The sequence below is a fragment of the Caretta caretta genome, chromosome 16 (assembly GCF_965140235.1).
Source record: "Caretta caretta isolate rCarCar2 chromosome 16, rCarCar1.hap1, whole genome shotgun sequence".
Taxonomy (NCBI): Eukaryota; Metazoa; Chordata; order Testudines; family Cheloniidae; genus Caretta; species Caretta caretta.
In genome coordinates, this window is record NC_134221.1 from 21565864 (window position 1) to 21590703 (window position 24840).

At 43.5% G+C, this 24840-nt stretch overlaps 1 protein-coding gene across 17 annotated transcripts in view; it reads left to right on the top strand.

Moving 5' to 3' along the window:
- The window catches only part of DAB2IP (DAB2 interacting protein), a 347539-nt gene that overhangs the window by 151896 nt on the left and 170803 nt on the right, over positions 1-24840 (top strand). For 13 of the 17 annotated variants that reach the window (XR_012665207.1, XM_048823306.2, XM_075120298.1 and 10 more), the window contains one exon: positions 865-983. The exons of the other annotated variants lie outside the window; for them this stretch is intronic. Coding sequence is in view for 11 of the 13 variants with exons in the window: in XM_048823306.2 (XP_048679263.2) it covers positions 865-983 (119 nt within the window). In the remaining 2 variants the exon portion in view is untranslated. The remainder of the gene's footprint in view (positions 1-864; positions 984-24840) is intronic. 17 annotated transcript variants of the gene reach the window in all.

The window sequence follows — 24840 nt, forward strand, 5'->3', positions numbered from 1 at the left end:
CCTCCTGTAAGGGCTGGGCACCATAGCAGCATGATTCTTTTATTGCCTTACGTTGCTCCAAGAGTAAATGTAACGTTCAGATTATGTTGGCCATTAACTCATAGCAATAAGCAAATAACACATTAGAAGCTTTGCTATTAAAATATTTAATGCTAGAGTTAAAGCACTGCGGTGACTGCTACTTATATTTCATAGGGGAGAGGGGAGGCACAGTGTATTTGCTCTCTGTCCAGCATAGGTCTGTCCTCCCTCTATGCAGGTACTGCCTGTAGGATGTGTATTTAGGTTACTCTAAAGCTGCACATTGTAGGAGTGGGGTGGGGGGAAGATATTTGGTGATACATTTAAAACAGCCTTGTCCAGTTCCACTCACCTGGAGCAAGCAATTGGGGTTTTTTGGACAGGTGAGTGAATTATTGTCAATCTCTTATTCCAATCGCGGTGGCATGGAGTGAGCGAGTCCTTGTGCCTGGCAGAGAGTCCTGGCAGCGGTGCCAGGCTGAGTCAAACAGAACCCCGAGTCCGAATGTTTCCTCTCGTTGGGAGTTGCAATATGCTAGTCTTGTCTCTCAGACAGTATTTTTATGTGAGCTGATGGTTGCCAAGGTAACAGAGGCTTAGGGGAGTCTCGCATCTACGTAGCTTGCTGGCCTCTGCAAGCGCTGGGAGCAGATGTTGGATGGAATCCTTGGAGTCGGGGCTGACAGCACGAACAATGCTTCCAGCAGTTGCAGCTGAAGGGTGCTGGAGAGACCAGTTTGCCTAGTCGTGCTTGGGTGCAAGGGAGCAGGTTAAGGGCTCGCGCTTTTTTTTTTTTTTTTTGGGGGGGGGGTTATAATTTAGTATTCTTGTCTCACCCCACAGGGGTTTCTCAGCCGTCGGCTTAAAGGCTCCATCAAAAGGACAAAGAGCCAGCCCAAGCTTGATAGGAACAGCAGCTTCCGGCACATTTTACCTGGCTTCAGGAGTGTGGACAATGAAAGGTAAGGGAACGCATCGTGTGTGTGTGTGTGTGTGTGTGCGCGTGTGTGTGCGCGGGGGGAGAGAGAATGAGGTTATTGATTTCCCTGGGCTTGCTAATACACTGCTCATCTCACTTGGAGCATAGGGCTAAATGTGCAGTAGAAGTGGGCTCATTTAATCACAGTGAGAGGAGATTTTAATTTGCAGGCGAGCATGTAATGCAAATCCACCCTTTTTAGGCTATCAGGATTAGAAACCCATCTAGTCTACTTTTTTTAATTTGATGATAAACTCTAAGCCCCTGCCCTGGCATGCAAATAGCTCATAGATGCAGCTGCAGAAGCATAGAGATGAGGCTGAGGGAGGGAGGTGCTGACAGGCTGTACTACATTGAGTATTACAGGGTCACACAACACTCTGCAGACGGCAATGTTTAACCATATCAACTTATCACGTCCACAAATCCCTCCTGCCTCTGGCCATCGACCCCCCTCAGTTACTGGGCTGGATCCATCGGATGCTTCTTCCTCCTGAGCCGTGACAGGAGCTTTCATTCGGAAGAGGGTTGTGCGGAATGTGCAGATGGATCAGAGGAAGCATTTGACATGGGATGGGTCGCAGGAGAGACAGATTAAAAACAAAATCAAAGGGGGTGAAATCCAGTTTTTATTCATTCTGAGCTGGAATGAGATGAGCCAGTGAGAGAGTCCTTTATCTGCTTTATAGATGTACATATGTGCGTGTTCATGTCTCTTTCACACACACACACACACTCTCTCTCTCTCTCTCACACACACACACACACTCTCACACACACACACACACACAGAGTGATGCGTATTTCTATATGAACATATTTGTTTACTGACTCTCGCAGATCGAGGTCAGAGTTGGCTAACTCTGACTCTATGACCAATCATGGAAATGAACCAAACGTTTGCTTGCAAAAGAGGAACCTTTCAGCTTTAACGTGAATCTCAATAGAGAGTGACACAATAGGAAAAGAAAGCCAAGAAAACTCCATGTATGAAAAATAGCAATGACCAGATGCTAAGGATGATGTAGATCAACTGTTGGGAACATGTTGTAGCAATAGTGGCTTAAAATGTGGTGTAGTCTTTGCTTTGGAATCCGCTTTGTACTTCTGTTTTAAAAGCAATGACAACATTTTATTTTTGGCTTTATTTATTTGGGTAGGGAAACGGGTGTTAATTTTTGAAGTCCCATAAATGACAACAAGTGGTCTGTATTTTTCTTTGGTGCTGCCTACAGGCATCTCTCCTTCTAGAATCTGAAAGTGAAAGGGTTTTGCTGACCAGTGCAGTGCTGTATTCCGGAGGTTAGCATATGGAGAAGATGAGCAGATTTGATGCCTCTGCTGAGATTTTCCCATGGACTCTAAGTAGGGCAGTGTGTTCTGCATGGAAGCCAAGGGAATCTAGTTAGGCATCAGGGGACGTGCCTGTGTTTCTGCTGCTCTCAGAGGAAGAGCTGGCTGCATTAGACACAGTTTTCTCTAAAATATACATCAAAAGTCTAGCTAGAAGGTTTGTTTCTCTGTGTGAATTAGTGACATGGGGGTGGGGACTTTACTGTTTGTCACCCCTGCAGGGCAGGTCAAGGACCCCAGAGTAATCACCACAAATTAGGACTTGTAACTTCCTTTCCCGTTCCCTTTTGTGGATAAGTCTGTCTCCCAGGGTGAGAGTCTTAGAGCTCTTGGGTTGTTAGTCTGCTGTCAGATACAAGCAGACCTTCCACAGCCTTCATATTGGCGGGTTCTTTGAGTGGCTGTTGTAGGTTTTCAGTGTAAGTCTTAAGGGATGGGGAGGAGTAGAAGACACATTCACTAGCAGTGAACACAGCCACAGGTAGTTGTGCATAGGAGAGTGAAGGAACTGAAAATGCAAGGGCTTCTGTTAGTGCAGGCGTTGCCTCATAAACTTCACCTCCGGCCACATGCACTCGGGTTTGACTTGTAGGGGACCAGGCAGTGCTTTTTTTCCCTCTCGAATGCAAGTGCCCAGCCCGTTGGGCTTTGATAGTTAGGTCAGATCCACAATACTTGCTAATATCGTTTTGCATAGGCCTAGGTTGCCAAGCCTCCAGGATTGTCCTGGCATATCCAGGAATTGCAGATTAATCTTTAATTAAAGATTATGTCCTGTGATGAAACCTCCAGGAATACATCCAGCCAAAATTGGCAACCCTATGTAGGGTTTCAGAGTAGCAGCCGTGTTGGTCTGTATTCGCAAAAAGAAAAGGACCTGTGGCACCTTAGAGACTAACCAATTTATTTGAGCATAAGCTTTTGTGAGCTACAGCTCACTTAATCGGATGCATATTCCTTTTCTATGTAGGGTTGTCTTTGTCGACAGCTGTTCTCCTAGAGGTGAAAGAAATCTCTCGGCTGCATCTGCTGAGCCTCTCGGAGCCACACCCCAAGTTTTCTGTTATGACTGTTAACTTAATACTCTTGAAAGTTCCCATGTCTACAAAAAGCACAATATACTGAATTCTGTATATAACAAGACATGAAGGTTTCACACCATTCTTGCTCATTTTCCACACTGCTTCCTTGTGTTCCCTGTGACCTAAGAAGTGTTTCAGAGGAAGCAGCTTGGATCAGAACATTTTGCCTTTTAAACATTTTGTTGGTGACTCCATCTTGTATTCCAGGCTGATTCTCCTTCCTATCTGGTGTGAGAAGCTGAATAACCATACATTATTTGTGCGTACCAGGGCTTCATAGAATTTTGCTGGGAAAGAGATGCCATGGCAAAAGTGAGCAAAGCAATGGATACAGTCGAAATGTGTGTGTCTTAAATATTAGCCCTGGCAGATTGTAGTTGAGTCTGTGTGTCAGCATCTCTGTTATGTATCATGAACCTTAGTTGCTTTTTTCCTTTGATTCTCACACATCTTGTCTATCCAGCTGTATATGGTACAAGTGAATAAATAGATAGTGTGTGCATGCACGCACTCTGAGATTCAGCTAGCCAGAATACGATATAAGCATGACACACACACGTATAGTGCATACAGAGTCTGGATGTAAACGGATGAACCATATGTTTTCCTTTATATAAACAGACATATGCATATGAACTTGAATACATTATTTAAATTGCAAAAAGCAAGTGGTTACCTACCACAATAGGGAGAAAGTCTGTGTGATGGGAGTTTTGTTACAAAACAAAACCAGGAACCATTATTAAACATGGGAAATGTTGGCAGAATGTCTCACTGGCACCGGTGCAGAACTGCCTTGTTAATTTTACAACAGTCTGGCTTTCATACTTTATATTGGCACAAAGAGAGAGGCCATGTTCTCCTGGACTGTCAGAGAGCTGGTCTTAGAGGAGGGATGACAGTTCTGACATGCCGGTTCTCTTCTTGGCTGGAGTTGAAATGGCATCTGCAAAGGTTCCACTTTCATATCCAGGCGTTTATTTGTGAAGTTGGACAGAGGGGGGGTGTGTGTGTGCGCACAGAGCAATTGATCCTCAGGGAAATAAATTTTAATGAACTCTCAGCTGACCCCTTTTGATTGTTTTTTTTCGTGCAGAATGTCTGAGGAATCCTTCGAAGTGCTGTGTAAAATATACCACAGACAGCCCATCAATGCATTAGCTTGTAGCAAAGATTTCCCATGTGCCTCGCTCTGTTGGGTTTTATGTTGTCTGGAGAGAGACGTGAATCAGTACCGGTCTGCCATTCTGTAGATCCAGACAAGGCACACTTCGGTCTTACACTGAATTGAGTAAGTTGCGGTGGATAAAATCCGAGTTTTGCATGGTAGGTGCCAGCTCTTGCCATCCTTGCTCATGCTGAAAATCCCCCCCTGATTTCTACTCCGCGTAAGAGTGGCAGAATCTGACCCAGTATGAGCAACTATTCATCAGGAGATGTGCATTAATCTGGTGCAATCAGATGCAAGGTATAAATGAGGGCTGTGGAATGAGCCCTCCCGTCCATTTGTTGGCTAGTCAAATTGCTCGTTAGCGGTAAAAGAGGGTTCAGTAAAAGCGGCTGCGGCTTGATTTATTACAGTGATGGACAAAGTTCTTATTGTGGAGTGCTGAATGTTTGTCTTTGTATCGGCCACTTTGGAATCTGCCACAAAGCAAGCATATGGCTAACATGTTCTCCTTAATTGGACCCCCCTTCTTCCTTTAAAATACGTGATGAGTTAGTGCTTAGGACAGGTCTGAGTCACAGAGAGTGGAGTTGGGTAGCTAAGGGGGAGGGGGATTGCTCTGCGGTAGTCATTAATTACTGTTGTTAGTTTATTTCCAATTGATTTTTATTATACTGACCTTTTGAAAAATATATTCGAAGAGAAGAAGACTCCCAGGAGTTGAGCCCTTTTACATGGGATTTCTTTTTGTTTTTGTTTTTTTTTAGACTTAAGTTTATAAGCAATGTACCTGATCCTCATTCCTCTGAAATCAATGGGAAACCACCCTTGATCTCAGTGGGATCGGGCTGGGACCCTCATTTAGAAGGGAAAACTGTGTGTCTGTGTTTTTTCTCTGATCACTGCTGTAATGACTGTTGACAGTGTCCTGAAGTCTGAGTGCTCTAACTCTCAGAAATGTATTGACAGGGTCTGACTTCAGGAGCAAATGATAGTCCCTAGCTGTAGGGTTTCCTTTTAATTGAGGATTTTCAGGAGGATGAAGGAATGGATTTGCTGGTTTGGTCATCGAGAAATGGAGGACAAGAGTGCCCTCCGATAACTGGTGAGGCAGCCAAGCTTGCTAACACAAGTGCTGGCCCACTCGGTCTGTCTTGGAGCTAAATCACAATAAAATTGAGATAATTAACCATCTGTTGGCATGTGACATGCCTATGGCTTTCAACCTGACTCAAATGGACTGCCACGTCTCCCGTCTGGGATCTGTGCAAGACCCTTGTTCAGTCTCTCTAGTGTTCTTGGGAAACATCCCGTGAATGGCAAAGATCCTGTGTTGGGGTTTTGTCACAACAACAAAGGGTATTTTAAAAATATCCTCTGAATTCAGTGCTGTCCAGCATGCTGGATTCTCAGCCTGGCAGAAGGAAGTTCCCTTCCTTAGGAAGGGTGTAGCATGAGCAGCCGTGCTACATGTCTCTCAACCGCACACCTCAACCTTAATTGGAAGGAGCCATGTCTAGAGTCCGTAGGTCTCCATGTTTTGTCCCAACTTTGTCTTCTCTGCTGAATTAACAAGGAAGCTGGCTGTGGCAGCTCTTTTCTTTGACGTGCCAACCCGTCCCCTGGAAGCTAGACTGAGCCCCAAACGCATTGCTTTGAGGCCCCCGGAGAGCCATCAGGTGGTGATAACTTTCAGTCTCTCCCAAGCTGGGGTGGATTTGAACTGGCAACCTACAAATGAAACAGTCCAGTTTTTCTTTATGAACTCAACTCCAACTCCACGTTATCCTTTTACTTCAGTAAATTAAGTTTAATTCCTTTTAAAAAGAATAAACAAAAATCAAATTTAATTTACTGAATTAACAGACTAGCATAGAATCATAGAATATCAGGGTTGGAAGGGACCACAGGAGGTCATCTAGTCCAACCCCCTGCTCAAAGCAGGACCAGTCCCCAACTAAACCATCCCAGCCAGGGTTTTGTCAAGCCTGACCTTAAAAATTCCTAAGGAAGGAGATTCCACCACCTCCCTAGGTAACCCATTCCTGTGTTTCACCACCCTCTTAGTGAAAAAGTTTTTCTTAATATCCAACCTAAACCTCCCCCACTGCAACTTGAGACCATTACTCCTTGTACTGTCATCAGCTACCACTGAGAACAGTCTAGATCCATCCTCTTTGGAACCCCCTTTCATGTAGTTGAAAGCAGCTATCAAATCCCCCCTCATTCTTCTCTTCCGCAGACTAAACAATCCCAGTTCCCTCAGCCTCTCCTCCTAAGTCATGTGTTCCAGTCCCCTAATCATTTTTGTTGCCCTCTGCTGGACTCTTTCCAATTTTTCCACATCCTTCTTGTAGTGTGGGGCCCAAAACTGGACACAGTACTCCAGATGAAGCCTCACCAATGTCAAATAGAGGGGAAAGATCACTTTCCTCGATCTGCTGGCAATGCCCCTACATATACATCCCAAAATGCCGTTGGCCTTCTTGGCAACAAGGGTACACTGTTGACTCATATCCAGCTTCTCGTCCACTGTAACCCTTAGGTCCTTTTCTGCAGAACTGCTGCCTAGCCATTCGGTCCCTAGTCTGTAGCGGTGCATGGGATTCTTCCGTCCTAAGTGCAGGACTCTGCGCTTGTCCTTGTTGAACCTCATCAGATTTCTTTTGGCCCAATCCTCTAATTTGTCTAGGGCCCTCTGTATCCTATCCCTACCCTCCAGCATATCTACCTCTCTCCTCCCAGTTTAGTGTCATCTGCAAACTTGCTGAGAGTGCAATCCACACCATCCTCTAGATCATTAATGAAGATATTGAACAAAACCGGCCCGAGGACCTACCCTTGGGGCACTCCACTTGATACCGGCTGCCAACTATACATGGAGCCATTGATCCGGACAATCTAGCCGGACAATCTAGCCAACTTTCTATCCACCTTATAGTCCATTCGTCCAGCCCATACTTCTTTAACTTGCTGGCAAGAATACTGTGGGAGACTGTGTCAAAAGCTTTGCTAAAGTCAAGGAACAACCCGTCCACCACTTTCTCCTCATCCACAGAGCCAGTTATCTCGTCATAGAAGGCAATTAGATTAGTCAGGCATGACTTGCCCTTGGGGAATCCATGCTGACTGTTCCTTATCACTTTCCTCTCCTCTAAGTGCTTCAGAATTGATTCCTTGAGGACCTGCTCCATGATTTTTCCAGGGACTGAGCATGGAGTGGTACTTTCCTTCACAACTGATTTGTTTAGCACAGGATGGGTTATTTGGCTCTGGGTGTCTTAGTTGTAAGGTTTTCGTTGCTGGAGATTGGGTTTCTTTTTCTTTGGGGTTTTCATTTTTGCAGTTATGGATCTTGGTGATTACATTGCAGCTGCAGCTAGTGCTCCACACAAGGTTAAGGGCCTGGACTTCTCATCTCTCATATCTAAGGCTTTGATTTATACCTGTCTTGTTAGAAATCATTATATAAACTAGAGAAGAGTTAGACTAGGCAGTTGTACAGTATACTTTTCATTGCATGAATACCCTCAGATTACAGAGACTTGATGAAATGTCATTCCTTTACTTTTTCCACTTTTATTTCCCTGTGCTTGTTAATCTGGTATAAACCCACTGAAATTAATGGGGTTTTGGGTGTTAGCAATGCAACATCCCCTAAATGTTTGTATGGTGTGAAAGGAGAAAATCCCATCAACTCCTTCTGTATATAGACAACCACTGTTGTAGCCTGTTAAAATGATCATATGGTACTTCTATGTAAAGATGTAAGTTCATCAAACACTTGGGACCTTTTGTACCTTCTATTATGAACAAATACAGAAGTAAATCAGCAAAATAAATAACCCTCCAAATTGTTTAATTCCAATATTGATCTTTCCTGAGTATACTTTTCTGTGCATACCTAGAACTCATTTAAAATTAAGAGACACTCAATTACAAAGGTTTGTGGTTATTTTGTAAGTTTTCTACATAATTCCAGGAGATAACATTCCATTTAAGCTTTTTTGTGTCTCTACAAAAGTCTGAACATATGGCCAATTGTTAAATGAGCCTCAGTCTTGGAAGGGATGCAGCAGTGAATTTAATGAATAGCACTGAGGACTTACAGTAGCATTCCCCCCTCCCCAAAATCTTTTCTCTATCATAGATTCTTATGTACAGCCCCTAGGGGGGAGAGAATACGCGCAACCACTGAACTATGACACGTTTAATTCCTGGTGCTGTGCTGAAGCTGTCAGTTCTGTGGGTTTTCAAGCACTTGAAAGACTTCTTTTGGCACCACAGTAGAGCATCTATCACTTTAAAAAGCTGCACCGTGCTAGTAAAGTACATTTGAGAATGAAATCTTTTTTAGATTTAAATGGCAATTGTTTATTCTCCAGGAATCGGATCGGGTACATTTCTATCATAGTGAAGGTGGTTGGGCCTGATGAGAATACGGTAGCCTCTGAACCTCCAGGGTGAAGTCTGAGAAAGTCACTTTATTTCCTGTATGAGGAAAGATGACTCACATTGCAGAACTAGGCCACTGGCTGGCCCTGGAATGCATGAATGCCTTTCAGAGCTGCGTTAGGAAGTGCCATACTGCTCTCTCCTCCTGCTACTTACTTGAATAGCATGAGGCAGTGAGGGTTTTCAGGCAGGTTCAGTTATTTAAAGCAGGGTGTTCAGTCAAAAGTGAACTAATAGGTGCACTGAACACTGCAAACGGGCCCGATGACAAGCCTGCTTTCCGAATGCACTGTTCAGGTTGTCAAACTTGATGACACCATGTATGAAAACCATTTAGCTCTATCAACAATCAGGGATTGAAACGCAAAACACAACATCCTAGGACAGAGAGAAGCAAGGAGCATTTGGCAGATAATTGGGTCCGTTTTATCACGCACTAGATGGTGCCTGCTCCCACCCCCCAGTCCGTGAACAATAACAGGTGGCTAAGATTTAAGGACAATCATAGGGTTGCTGGCCTCCTGTATTACCTGCACTTATTTCCAGGCCACCTTGTCTAGGAATATGCAAATCAGCCTGTTAATGGGATTCCTTTGCACAATATTTCATGAACCAGAAAATTAATTACTGGTCTCTAATTAATGGCTATCTTGGAAGACTATGGTAAAATGAAAGAGGGAGCTGCTTTGCAGGAAGAGAATATCTGTTCTCCACTGAAAGGTAGTGTTCATCCTCTTTTATCACAGCATTAAATAAACACAGAGTCCGGGTACTCAAACATTAAAGAAGGGAAGCTGTTCTTAATAGCAAGAGGTTGTCTGTAGTTTGATTCACAGGAAGCACTGAATCAGAAGCAAAGGTTCTCCTTTAGAAACTGAAGTATTCAACCATGTAAAATAACTTCCCTTATACAGGTGGCTTAGGTTTACACCATGTTGACAATAGTATTTATTCCCCTTTGGAATCAAGTTGATGCTGCAGTTAACGACAGATGACGGGGGCAGTATTTGCTTGAGTCAGTTGCCTGGCTGGGGATTCGCTGAAGGAATGCTGGGAGTGGAATTAGCAGTTTTGTTCTTATGTGTAATGGTGATGGGAGCATTTACTCTCGGGGTGATGGGGGGCTCACACCTTGTCTCAGCCCACCTGATGATCACTTTAGATAAGCTATTACCAGCAGGACAGTGGGGTGGGAGGAGGTATTGTTTCATATTCTCTGTGTATATATAAAGTCTGCTGCAGTTTCCACGGTATGCATCTGATGAAGTGAGCTGTAGCTCACGAAAGCTCATGCTCAAATAAATTGGTTAGTCTCTAAGGTGCCACAAGTACTACTTTTCTTTTTGTCTCAGTATTGTTTGCCTTGAATTTTTTGTCTAAGGAAACCCAGTGAAGGCTCTTAATGAGTGTGAATGGAATGAAGATTGGCCTATTGTCAATCCTTCTGCAGAGACAGGCAGGGCTGAGTTGTTTCTGTGTGGAGGGGTGAGGAGTGTGGGGTGCATTTTGTGCCTCTGAGGCTATCCAACATAGACATGTTTGACCTTCACAAGGAAACAGGTAGGGACTTTCCTTATGTTACTTACCCAAGCTGACTTCCAAGTTTGACAGGGAATTTGTACTGGGTGCCTTTGAAGAAAAGGCTGATCTTCTCCTTTGACGTTTTTAAGCCAAGATTAACTGTCCCAGTGAATGAAGAAGAAAAAAAAAAGGAAGTGGGGTCAGTTGGAATTTGGGATTTGTAGTGATTCTAATTTTCTCTCCTTGTGGGTTTGTATGCTTCCCAGTTTCCCAGCAGCCCAAACAAAACAGAGCACTGTGGCCCCATGGGGAGCCCTGCTGACACTTTGACTTGTCTCGAAGGCATCTAACAAAATTATAAAATCCTTCCTACTTAGCCATATGTGGTGCTACTGTGATAATTGGCTTCATGAATCTTACAATTAGCTTGCAAAAAATATGGCTTTCGTTCCTGACCTTTTCTGCATAAGCAAGGCTGTTGTTTCCGGGCAGTCTTAATTACAAAATATAGCGTTGTGTGAGGATAGAGACAACACCCTTGTATCGTTGGCTCTAATTTGACAAGACATCATAATGGGGAGCTCTCATACCAGGAGCACCGAATTAGTGTAGCATGAAGCTACATTTCTCTCTGCCCACTGAATAAGGGGAAGTTAATTTCATGCTCTATCTTTTTGACATTGGTAATCAAAGCATTGTATTGCAGCTGCAGCTGGTTAGCCTTTGAAGAATGTTTGGTAAATAAATATAACTGGAATTCATTGTTCCTGTAGAGAGGTATCAGTTTGATCAACAGACTGAAGGAAGCTTTCCTCTCATTTTACTAATCTTGAGTGAAATTGTGGTTCAGGGTATTGGATTGATGTTCCGGGGTCACAATTCATCCATCGACTGGCAGGGACGGTGCAAGCCCCTTCACCACCACTGTTGTGTTTTACCCTTTTTCGGGTGTGTTAAGAGGATGACCCATTCAGTCCTTGTCTTTCCTGCTAAGACTCAGATCCTGGGTGCCAATTAGTTCCCATTGCAGCTGATTGCAAGGTGATTGTTTGGAGCCAGAAATATTTGTAAATCTATATGAGTCTTTGTCATGGCATTGTTCTGTACATTGATAAATGTTGCCACTGATTGTGTTGAATTCTTCTTTAAAATCTATTGATATTGGGAACGAACCAGAGTATAGTGTTTTTATTGCTTATTAATCCCTTTGTGTTCCCAAACACACCATTTATTCTCACTTTACCTGGTGAGATTTTCTTATGCAATAAACAAGTCTACTCTAATTTATGTTACGCCTCCATATAGCAGCCAGTCAGTGGCATTAATATTTTCTAATAAATCCAAAGACTGCAGAAGAGAAGTTAATGTGAGAAATAAGAGTCTTGATAAATGACTCCACCATGGCTCTTGCACAAGAAAGTCTTTTTATAAGTCTAGTGTTTTTCTGTTTATTTTTACTTATTTCACATTAAACAACTAAAAGACACAGGAGAACTCTATCCCAGGCCTAGGCATCCAGACCCAGAATGAAAACCCCACAGGCCATGAAGAAAATATTACTTCCAAAACTGTCTCTCTATATTACATCCACCACTGCAAAGTCCAAAGAATTAAGTGTCCTTAAAACTGTATGCAGTGATATTGAGCACTTTAAATCTTCAAAGCACTGGAGTTACTACTCAGGAGTCCCTGGTATCCAAACCCATGTGCATCCCACTAGGCCATACTGCTACCTTCTCACTGTGTTGTCATTCCAGCTGTCTGAAGAACAAAGGGTTTGCTCATTCCAAGTCCTGTTTATAAAGCAGTCGTCTTGTAGAAAGGGAGAGTTTTGTTCACACTGAATTCTGACAAACAAATCCTTTGGTAGTTTACATTCTGCGTGGGCTTAACGATGTGAAATTATTTCTTGCATAGTATATGAGAAGCAGAAGGAGGCTTTTGGGGACTTCTGTTACATCAACTGATTCCTGCATATGCCATGTATATACAGCTGGGCCTTGTAAATAATTCTCTGCTGGCATCTTTTAAATGCTCTGGTGTTAAAATAGTACTGTATAAAGAAGGTAGTTAAGGGGAGAAAAGAAACAGATTGGGAAGAATGGACTTTTGCCCTGGTGTCTATAACTCATCGTGGCAGGACTGCATATTGAGAACTGCATTTGTCAGGCAAGTGTTTGACTGTGCCTAAAAGTATTTGTATAAGTAGTAGGTCCATTGTCTGATCATTATTTTAGCAGTGACGACATGGGGCCTTCATTATAATAAATGGATATTGTGTGTAAAGTTATAACAGTTTAGTTACAGCCGTCTAGTGGTTGGAACTTGGGGTCTCAACATTTGGTCCACGTACATGCCCTGTGTCTTGGATAGGATTGTACTCGAGGTGGCCAGCCCCTCCTTCCTCTTGCGCCATTGTGGCTGTACTCCATTTTTAGTGCACTAGATCAATCAGTGGTAACGCGACTGTCTCCTCAAGCTAGAATTTACACCTCCAGCTCTAAGTGTAGATGTAACCCGTGTAACCTTAGGTGCATGAGTCACTGAAGTTTTCTCTGCTTTAGTTCTCCATCTGTAAAATGGGTTGCGTACCTCACTGGAGATTCATACAGTTTAATGGATCGGATTTTGCCCTGACTTTCCCCACATTCACACCATTTGAAATACTGTGGTTGCATGGCATTTCTGAAGAGAAAATTCACCACATTATTTGTGTGGTGCCTCACGATTAAATTTGCTATAGAAGTATAAAGTGTGCATTAGGAATGATCATAATCTTTGGAAACCAATTAATAAATCAGCAATCCCACCAGAATTTGTAAACACAGTGCCTGTATGTTGCAATCATACTTTTTAATGTGGTGTATTGTTTTAAACAAATACACATTCCTTCCCTGCTTTTTATAGCTGTCTAGCTATCTTGGCCTCACTATGCTTTTTGTAGCAGTATCTAACGGATGATACTTCAAAAGAAGGCAAACCAGGTAATATTTTATAATACCAGTAATTATCGAGTTGTGCAGCGCCTGAAGTGTGGGTAAGGGGCAAATCCCTTCCTGACCCCTGTCCGTGATCAGCATGCGTGTACACCCTGGCACATGACAAGTGATCACTTTCATGTAACTGGGGTTGGGAAGAGTGGCAGTTTTCAGGTTCTGTCCACACTCCCAGAGTAGCTGGAGGATTTGGTTAACACAGTCTGCAGGAAAAAACTTAACCATGCTGGTAAGTTAATTTTTGTTGTTAGGCTTCAGAGTCATCAATTCGCGAAGATGTGCTCATTCACACCTGACAGCGAGGTATTATTTCTGGTCGTTTACCTGCGGACTCAGTAAAAGAACACCGCATAGGGTCACATTCTGCGGGGCTTTCTGTTATGTGCCCCTCCCACATCCCAAACCTGATAGCTAGAAACCATTTTGTCGTTTTAAAAATTAAACCTTTAAATTCTGCAGAAATTGACAGAACGGTAATTGATTGTACGTAGCATTTTGGGGGGCTTCCACAGACATCCTGGCTTGGCGTAGCCCCATTCCTCATACCATTTATAGCTTGTATACTGCAAAGGTTATTATTTGTTATAAAATTATCCAGCCCTTGTTTCAATGAATATGGTTCTAAATCTTGCTTTAGTCCTCTGTGAATTCAGCCATAACAAATACCTTTCTCTTTTGGTGGAAGGGAATGTTTAAGGTAAAGTTTAGTTCGAGTTCTTTTCTCTTCTGTTTTAAATTCCGCAATACCTTAATTTGCAGCTTTCTGTGCAGGGGGACAGGAAGAGTTGCATATGGAAGTATAACGACAGAGCCTGGGCAACGTTTACAAGCCTTTGTTTGAAGTTCTTCCAAAAGATACAGATGTTTGACATGTATATCTTGTTATCCAATTTCGTATTGCAGTGACCATGCACAGAAATTCATTGATTGTGGCTGGAGGCAACCTGTGCACTGAGCTCACTGCTGGCTGCTCGCTCTACAGAGCACTGGATATGATGATGATCTAGACTTGTGAATACAAAATAACTGTGTCAAGTACATCCATCAATTAGAAGAAAAAACTAGGCAAAAATGTACCACTCTCCCCCTTCATTACCCCACATGTTAACAGAGCCTTGTGCATATTATAGGGGACCTCTGTGTTGAAATTATCATAATCATTAGGGAGCTCTCACCGATTGTTCTGCAGTGCATATATATTGTTCCTGTAGTAATATTACAGGCTTGTTTTACTAGCTACAATATTTGTGGATTTGATTTTTGGTACATTTACTGTCTCAGTCGCATTCTCTGCAGCAAAATTCAGACCTGTGATTTTTTTGAACGACAGAAAGAAGCAAGAATTTAATTTAACCACTTCCATGTTTAGTGCATTTGAGCAGAAAAAATAGCAGTGTGTGAAAATACCTTCCAATTGCCTTGAATCAAGAAATAAATTATGGTGCACTTGGCTTTGACCCACATGGTTTATACTTGTGGAGTAACGTGATAGAGGGATTTAGCAATTCATTTTACATAGAGGGCAAGTGGCATTAATTCAGAAAACAATGTAAATGTATTAGTAGTGCAAAAGCCATAGATTTTACATCAGGCTATCCCCTTTCATATAGATTTACAAATATTTCTGGCTCCATGCAATCACCCCAGTGCTCTGTTGCCGGTGCATGAGGGAATACACACGAGTGCTGCTTCCCCATAGGAATCCTTCTGAAAACTAGTCCTGCAACAGTCATCACGTGATTTTCATAACTCTGTTGTACCCTGAATAATTAATATTGTGCTGCCCTTGCTGTGAAAAAGCTTTGTTCCATTATATATGTGTTTTTCACTGGACTCTAAACTGTCTGGTGATATTTTGCTGCTTTGGAGATTTTTTTTTAAGCTTTTTTTCCTGCATCCCTTTGAGAATTAAGAGCAAGAGGTTGGGGGGTCATCAGCTTGTATTAGCTCATTCCTGTCAGCTGAATGGGCTCACATCTGATCATGGCATCCATTGTCCTCTCTGTGCATGCGAGTAATCCTCATGAGCATTAATGAAGGCCAAAGGCTGTCCCTGTCATGCGTTGAGTACATGCCTGAGGGTAGGTTTGTTCTTTCCGAGCCCAAATGCGACACTTCCCTGATGAGGAGTAACATGACTCCCATACTGCTACCTTACCAGCCCATTGTGCTGCCAGCTGCAGGCGCTGGCAGACCGATTCTGCCATTAGCTTAGGATGAAACTTGGAGGCTTTTCTGCTCTATCCACATCTCTTGAGTCTGCAAAACTGGGCTGGAGATGTCATAAGAAGAGACTCTTTTGTGAGCCTCCTGGCATTTCCAGTCATAGCTGGAAATAAGATGAGACCAGCTTTTCTTGTGACATTTCAGCAATTCCTGTCTTGGCTATGGCCAGAAACCAAAAGGGAGAGAAGACAGTAACTTGGGTCCACGTTTCCAGCACCCTGAAGCTTGGAGGTATCGGGATCTAGGGGGTTAGTTGTGGCCTGCAATATGTGACTATTCCTCTGTGCTTAGATTTGGAATGGGCAGAAAGTACAAGGGCATTCAGACTCTGGGCACTGGTTTGGACCCATTTCTAATGTTGACTCTTGAGAGATCTTAGAAAATGGGTCAGTAAGTCCAGGGTCAGGTTGCTCCAGTTTCTCTCAGGACTGGAATATTGATATTGAGGGATAGCGTTAGTTCAGGAAGGACATGCAGGATAAAAAGGGAGGAGGCGTTGTATTATACGTCAAGAATATATATGCTTGTTCTGAAGTCCAGAAGGAGGTGAGAGGCAGGTAAAGATAAAAGGGATAAAAAATAGGGATGATGTCTAGGTGTGGGGGTCTACAATAGATCACCAAATCAGAAAGAGGGTGTGAATAAGGCATTTCAAGAACAAATAACAGAAATATATCTAAAACACAAGACCTGGTAATAATGGGGAACTTAAACTACCCAGACTTCTGTTGGAAAAATAATGCAGCAAACATAAAATTTCCAGTAAGTTCTTTGACTGTATTGGAGACAACTTTGTGTTTCAGAAAGTGGAGAAAGAAACCAGGGGACAACCATTTTAGACTTGATTCTGACCAGCAGGAAGGACTTGGTAGTAACTCTGAAGGTGGAAGGCAATTTGGGTGAAAGTGATTATAAAATTGTCATGATTGGGACGTGGACTTCAAAAAAGCAGAGTTTAACATATTCAGAGAACTGGTACCTAAGATCTCATAGGAAGAAAATCTAAGGGGAAAAGGAGTTCAGGAATGCTGCCAGTTTCTCAAGGAGACATATTAAAGGCACAACTGCAAACTATCCTGATGTGAAGCAAAGACAGGAAGAATAGTAAGAGGCCACTATGGCGCCATCAGGAAGTCTTTAATGACCTGAAAATCAAAAAAGAATTCCACAAAAAACTGGAAAAATGGATGAATTGCTAAAGACAAATACAAAAGAATAGCATGAGCATGTAGAGACAAAATCAGAAGACTAAGGCACAAAATGAGTTACACCTAGAACGGGACATAAAAGGTATATGGATAATGGAGTGGAGAGTATGCTTATAAAATTTGCAGATGACACCAAGCTGAAGGGCTATAAGAACTTTAGAGGACGGGATTAGAATTCAAAACAAATTGGAGAATTGGTCTCAATTCAGCAAGATGAAATTCAGTAAAGATAAGTGCTAAGTATTCATTTAGGAAGGCAAGATCAAATGCATAATTACACAATGGGAATAACTGGTTAGGTGGTAGTCCTGCTGAAAACCATCTGGGGGTTATAGTGGATCACAAATTGAATGGGAGTCAACAATGAGATGCAGTTGCAAGAAAAGACTAATATAATTCTGGGGTGCATTAACAGGAGTGGTGTATGAGAGACACAGGAGGTAATTGACCTGCTCTTGCCACTACTGATGAGTATGCAGCTGGAGTACTGTGTCTAATTCTGAGGACCACGCTTTAGGAAAGATGTGAACAAATTGGTGGCAGTCCAGAGGAGAGCAACAAAAATTATCAAAGGTTTAGAAAACCTGATCTTTAAGGAAAAGTTAATAAAACTGGGCATGTTTAGTCTTGAGAAAAGACTAAGGGGGGACTTGGTAAGTCTCCAAGTATGTTAAGGGCTGTTATAAAGAGGATAGTGATCAATTTGAAGGTAGGACAAGAAGTAATGGGCTTAATCTGCATCAAGTAAGATATAGGTTAGCTATTAGGAAAAGCTTTCTAACTCTAAGGATAGTTAAGTACGGGAATAGGCTTCCAAGGGAGGTTGTGGAATCTCTGTTGTTGGAGGTTTTAAAGAAGATTAGACAGACACCTGTCATGGATGGTCTAGGTTTGCTTGGTCCTGCCTCAGTAAAGAGGCTGGATTTGATGATTTCTTGCGGTCCCTTCCAGCCCTACATTTCTATGATTCAGTATCCTGCTGAGCCACTACCCTTCCTCGGAAGATTAAAGGGACAGTCAGGACCACAGTAGACCTAGAAGTCTTGTTAGGCAAGTAGAATTCTACCTAAATACATGAGCCCTCCCCAAGTGGGATGAATTTAAAGACTCGCAGAGCGTGCAGGGTTTTCTGTTTCAGTCTAGTAGCTACAAAAATGTTAGCCAACAGTTTATAATCTGCTTAACCAGTGAGACTGTGTGTAACATTGAATCCTTGGAGGCTTTTCTTGATTATACCAGTAACTGCAGCCTGGGTCACACTTTGAGATAATTACCCTGATGTTTGAAAGTTAGCAAGTTCATAAAGGAAAAGGCCCAGCTGCATTCAAAAGGATTTATAGGAGTATGCTAGCAAACCCTCAATGCTTGGGGATTTATTTAAATTAGCTCTTTTAATTGCTTTCACACCTTCCTCCTCTGATATCAGTTTCAGAAGCCATCTCGGGAAGACAGTCTGCTAATGTTCACCACCACCAGTCATCTCTCTTCCTTTAACTCGTTATCCCTAATTGTGTTTTCAAAGAGATTCGAGCCCAATATAGTGGGTAAGGCAGAGGACTGGGTGCCAAGGTTCTCTTGTTCTTAGTTCTGTCACCAACTCACTGTGTGACTTTGGGCAAATCGTTGACTTGAGCTTTCCACTTGATCTTCCCCATCTGTGAAACAGGGCTGGTAATCCCCACATAATTGACCTATCTCACTGGTCTGTCGGGAAGCATCCTTAATTACAGTTGGAAAAACACTCTGAGATCCTACAATGAAAGGTGCTAGTAAAGGGCAATTTGCTCTTCAGATAACCTGGCTCTCCCTTTTGATTCCTAAGAACTAGCACCTTCCCCTCAACCGTGGCCAGCTTTTGATAGTGTGGCACTGAGAAGTAGGAATTGTCAGACTGAATCAAACCAGTGACCCACCTACTCCTGTATCCTTTGTCTGGTAACAGCCAGTATCAGATGGCTCATAGGACTCAGAGCATCCGCTGGGATGCAAGAGGGCCTAAAATAGATAATTATGGAATAAGCCACTTATAGAAAAAATGCCTTCCTGACCCCTGCCAGATAGTGGTTGGCAAGGACCCCCCTCCTCCCAATCTTTCATAACTGCGGAAGTTCTCATTACCTATATAAATCTAATTTTGAATCCTATAAAGCTCTAGACCTCAGTGACATCTTGTGGCAGTGGCTTCCACAGGTTAATTATGCAATGTGACAAACAGTATTTCCCTTTATCAGTTTTAAATTTGCAGTCTTTCAGTCTGTTCTCTCATTCTTTTATTAGGCGATGGTAGAAGCACCCAGTTTATCTATGTCCTCTATGCCATTCATTATTTGATAACTCTCTGTTATGTCCCCTCTTATTCCTCTCCTCTTTAAACTAAACATCCCCCTTCTTTACACACTTCTCTTGCATGGAAAGCTTGCCTTGGCTCACATCGTATTTATTGCTTTTCCTAATAAGTGCCTTGCATGCATCCCTCAGTGCTGGCTTCAGAGATAGCATCTTTTCTACACCAGTTGTTTTGAAAGCAGTGATATATTTTTGTTCCTGTGTGTGGAAGTCAGGTGTCTTGGCTGAAGCTAAGCATGTTGGTTTGCACTGGTAGTGCAGACTAGGGCACTGTGGAAAGAAAACTGGGCCTGGTGTGGGTTTGGCTTGGTGACGAGAATGACAACAGCTCTCAGGAAATGCCTGCGGAGCTGTAATGCTTGATTGGCTGCAGCCTGGCTGAGGAAGGTATGGTCTGATTGCAGCTAGTGATGGGCCCTGCTGCAAAGTTGGGTTCCAAACTTCTCCCCAGCTCTGAGTGGTTTGGATCTGGTTTTGAAGTAGGGCCTGGAAACAAAATTCAAAGCCAGATCTGAACATGGCCAAAAAGCTGGGGAATTCAGATTCAGGAGCTCTAACAACAGGAGAGTTTTGGAGTCCCATGTTTTGCTAGATGCTGTTTTAGTCTCTTATGCTAAAGAGAGGATCAAAGGGAGAATTACGTGGAGGTGAACTGAGAAGTCTTATTACAAAAGAGAACGTACCTCTCCCTAGGGAATCTGGACACCCATTACCCCCCATGTCGTGGTCTCCCCCAGCATTTGGGTGCTTGCTTAGTGCTGGTCTGCTGCTGCCAGCAAACTGTGACTATGTCTTGCCTGGATTTTAATTTGGATGGAGACAAGTAGCCAGTGGTGCCTTGATGCTGGCATGAATCCTGATAACAGCCAATAATAGATGTTCGCTTGGTGGCACCCAGCCCCAAGGCCTCTGATGCCTTAAGAGAAATGAGTAAAAACAAGAGGACAGCAAGCAGACGGAAGCCATTTGCCTGCAGAAGGGCCTTCAACAACCAGCCTGCTAAATGGGCAACGAAACAAGACACTGGTTAACCCATGCTAGGAGCAGTGCTTAGTCTATTGAGTCATGAACACCTATATCCACAATCTTTCTCCTGGTCAGTGCTGTCAGGCTGCGGCCATGGATTGTGCCAGTGAATGGGAGCAAAGCAGGTGAGGAAGCCCTGTGCCTGGGTAGTAGCAGTTGGGATTGGAGATTGTGCAAAGCCGTAGTGCTTGAGTGGGATCTCCAAGTGGTGATGACTCAGGCAAACAGGATGCCTCCCAGGGCAGGACAGTGCACCAGCGTTGAGAGGGGGCAGCGTGGACTGGACAGCTCTGCTGGCCAATGCAGAGGAGGGGAGGGCTCTTGCTCCTCCTCAGACCTCTCCTCCCTTGGAATGGCTAGCTCCCCCTGGAAGCACTAGCAAGGAGCAGTCCTTGCATGCAGGGAAATCTCAGAACAGTAGCCCCCAGCATGAGGTTCCTTGTACCTTCCCGAGGTCCGGCACAATATGGCCCTAAATGGGGTGCAGTGTTAGCCTCTCGCGTGTCCGTTCTCTCTCTCTCCATCTCGAGGAATCCGCAGCCCTGCTCGTTTCGGAGAGGTACAAACCTTTTCATTAGAGGGAAGTGATATGGAGCTGACATTATGCAGAGGGATGAGTTATAAAATAATGGGACTAATAAGCATGTAAAATAATCTGACTGCACAAGAGTGCAGTCTATGGAATAGCAGCTGCAGCAAATGTATTCAGGTTATCGGTGTGTGGCTATTCTGTGCTGAAAGGGCTTAGGCGTAATGAGAGTTACTGCTTCGTGGGAATTTCTGGCAATGAATAATGATATTTCCCAATAACAGCTTAGAAACCAGCATGAATGTAGTGCTGATTGACAGCCCTGGAGATGTCCCTCTGCTTCCCATCAGAACAGGTACCAACCACATGGGCAGTGACAATGGTATCTTCCCCTACATCACCCAGTCAACGTGCCTTAACCCAGCCTTGCAGAGGCCACCTCTTATGGTGAGAAGGAAGTCCCCATGACCTCCCTGGGGAGAATGTGCCAATGTTCGTTGTGCTGGTGAGTCCGTGTCTTAGACATGTGCCACAGAGAATGGGACTGAGATCATCCCCTTATTTCATACAGGCAACCAAGGAGCAATCAGATTGTAACTTTTAACTACTGTTGATCTAATCCGGTGACCTGTAGAGCCCCGGCCCTACAACCCATTGCTAATTTCCTGGGCCAAGTGGCCCTGGCCTCAGTTATTTGAAATTCAGGTACATTAGGCTTCTGTGATTAAAGTACAAAGCAGCCCATGGCATGACCGCTCCCACCAATGTCAGACATCTATCTTCTAGCTTTGGAAGAGTCAAGTTTTTTCTCTGTAAGTTATTTCTCTAAATTAAACCCTTAGAATAATTCCGCTTCTTTCCCCACATCCCACTTTGTTCTGAATCATCATGTGGCATCCTCTCGTGATCTTGACTCTGTGCTATGAAACAGGCTAGGGTAATGAATCAATACCTACAGAGATCCTGAAGTACACTGTGCCACCTGGCTGTCTGGCATTTTTATATTCTCATCTGTGATGTGTTAAAACTACAGACCTTGTTGCTGAGAGACTGTAAAACTATCATTTGGCAGCTTGAGTAGTTTTTCCGGATGCTTTCCTTTATGCTGTATTTTTTTTCTCTTCCTCTAAAGTCCAGCTCATAACATTTCCAGGATTAAACCAGCGTTAGCGAATGCACTCCTTTACTGTTGGCATCTGCTATTTGTGCTCCTCACTCTGAGGAACAGGGACAGTCAGTAAAATACATTGGAGAAATTGCTAATTGCATTCATCTTTGTAAATAAATTCTATTGAATCTATACAAGCCATTGTGCGTGTCTCTGCCAATGTGTTACATGTACGGGAACTATAGCTGGGTAAATAGTACAAAAATTATTATACTAATATTTATACTAATTATACTAATAAACATGGTGCATTGGCTCTGCTGCTAGTCATGTTTATTCACAAGTATTCTGACAGTCACCAGTATATTTGTGAAACTCAAACTCAAAAGTTGCACAGATTTTAGCACCAATGCTTGTTTGTCTAAAAATCTGTAAAGGGAAGTGTTCAGTGTTCACCATTTTCCTGTTTAAAAATGTATAGTCCATTCAGGAAACAGAAACAGCGGTGTGACTTGTGACCAATTACGCACCACGAATAACAAATAATCAATAGCTAAACTGAACTGTTTGCAACGGTCCCTCAGGCTGACATTTTCTGTCACAAACTAACCACCTAATACATAAAAAAAAAAAAAAAAAAAAAAAAATTGCAAAAATTCACACCGGCTGAGGAACTGCCTTCAGGTGCTTTTTTGGCCTGTTTGATCTGAACCTGTGCTGCTGTAGTTCATTTAGATGCCAAAGCATCCTGCTCATGTAGCTCCTCATCATAGACCCAAACTTCATAGACCCAAACTGACCTGCACCGTGCAAACCCAGCTTTATGTTAACTAGTGAGCGGCCCAAACCAAAAGTCACTCAAATAGGAGTTTAAATTCAGGGGTGATTCAGGGGAACCACGGCCAATGGGAGCTGCGCGGGGCAGTGCCTGCAGATGGGGACAGTGCGCAGAGTCCCCTGGCCGCCCCTGCGCATGGGAACCAGGGAGACATAACAGCCGCTTCTGGGAGCAGCCTGAACTAAACACTGTCAGGAGCCCGCACCCTCTCCTGCACCCCAACCCCTTGCCCCAGTCCTGAGCCCCCTCCTACACCCAAACTCCCTCCCAGAGCCCACCCTCCCTTCCCCATCCCTGAGCCTCCTCCTGCACCGAAACTCCTTCTTGGAACCCGCACACACCCCCGCACTCTGAGCCCCTTGTCCCCAGCTTGGAGCCCCCTCCTGCACCCCAAACCCTTCATTCCCCAGCCCCACCCTAGAGCCCGCACTCTGAGCTGCAACTCTCACCTCCTCTGGCACCCCAATTCCCTGCCCCAGCCTGGTGAAAATGAGCGAGCGAGGATGGGGGCAGGACCTCAGGGAGAGGGCAGGGCAGGAGTGTTCAGTTTTCTGCAATCAGAAAGTTGGCAACCCTACAGAATTAGTGCATTTGTGTGTGAACAAACATGCACACTTCACAGCTTTCCTCTTTTGTGCTCCATAGTGTGATCTAAAACATATGCTATGGTCACAATTTTCTAAGAGGAGCCAGGAGGGGATATAGTTGTTGGCGCTATGAAGGCGGGGACCTCTGAAATTACCATTCTATCTAAAGGCTTGGAAAGGTGGCTGTCCTCAGTGAGTCCACATTGTGCCCTGCTGTTCCCTCACTGCATTCATGGGGCCAGTTTTCCACCGCAATAATCAGCAGTTATGGCTCTTATCTTAAATAACACGAAAATAAGCCAGTCTCTCTCCAAATGCACTCCGACTTCGGAGTGTGCAGACAGGCGATATTGTTGAATCCTGTTGCAGTAATCACTGATGCTAAATATAGAAGCTAGTGGAAATGGTGGGGGCGCTGCTATTTTCCCTGCTGGGGCTTGGGTGTTTCAGCAAGTGACGTAGTCTCCTAATCCAAATCCAAACCATGGCAAATCGGAATGATTTCTCCACTATGGATTCTGTGGTTTGCTTTCTCTCTGCTTTGCTTCCCTGTTCCTCTTTGCTCTCACAAATACAATACTGGAGCTTATAACTGCAATGTGGGAAGCATCTAAATGGCTAGAAAATCCCTTTGCAGCAGTGGAGATGAGATTATTTTTTATTTTATTTTATTTTATTTTATTTTTGGTTAGTGTGTCTGGAATGCAAACTGGGCTTTCATGCCTAAAGGCTTTGCATTCTTAAAGTAATTCCTTATGACATGTGTCAGGTTCTGTTTTATTCAGGTGGATGGGATGATATTAAACAATAAAGCAAGCTTGCATTTCTCTGTAACTGTATTTATATACACATGCGCACGGGCAGAGAGGTGCTTATTAGTAGAATGTCATAACCGCATGGCTATACCCAGTCTAAGGCATTTTGCAAATCCCAAGTGAGCATTAAGAGAGATCATCTTAAATCAACTGGATAACCTCACCCTCCTTCCCCCACTGTCCTCTCTGTCTCCATTCTTTGTCCAAACAAAGAGGAGGCTGCAAGTTGTGTTCCTTAAATAATGCTCTACGTAAAACAATGTTTGAGTCCAAATTTCTCTCACCTAGAATACCAATATTTTGTGGCCTGCCTAATTGCCTTGCTTCAGAGAAATGAGTCATTACTGGGGGGCTGGGAAGAGACCAAGTGGAAAACCATTGCAAGACAGACAGAAGTAGCTGGCAAATTACTTTGGTTTGTCTCCTAAACATACCAAGGGCATTAATGTGTGACATTCCAAGAATGACTTAAGGTGATATTCTCTTCCATGACACAAACGAGGTGTACCGGCACTTGACTGAGCAAATGGGAGCTGCCAAGATGATAGGCCCATGCCACTGGCTGAGCATCAAACAGCCATC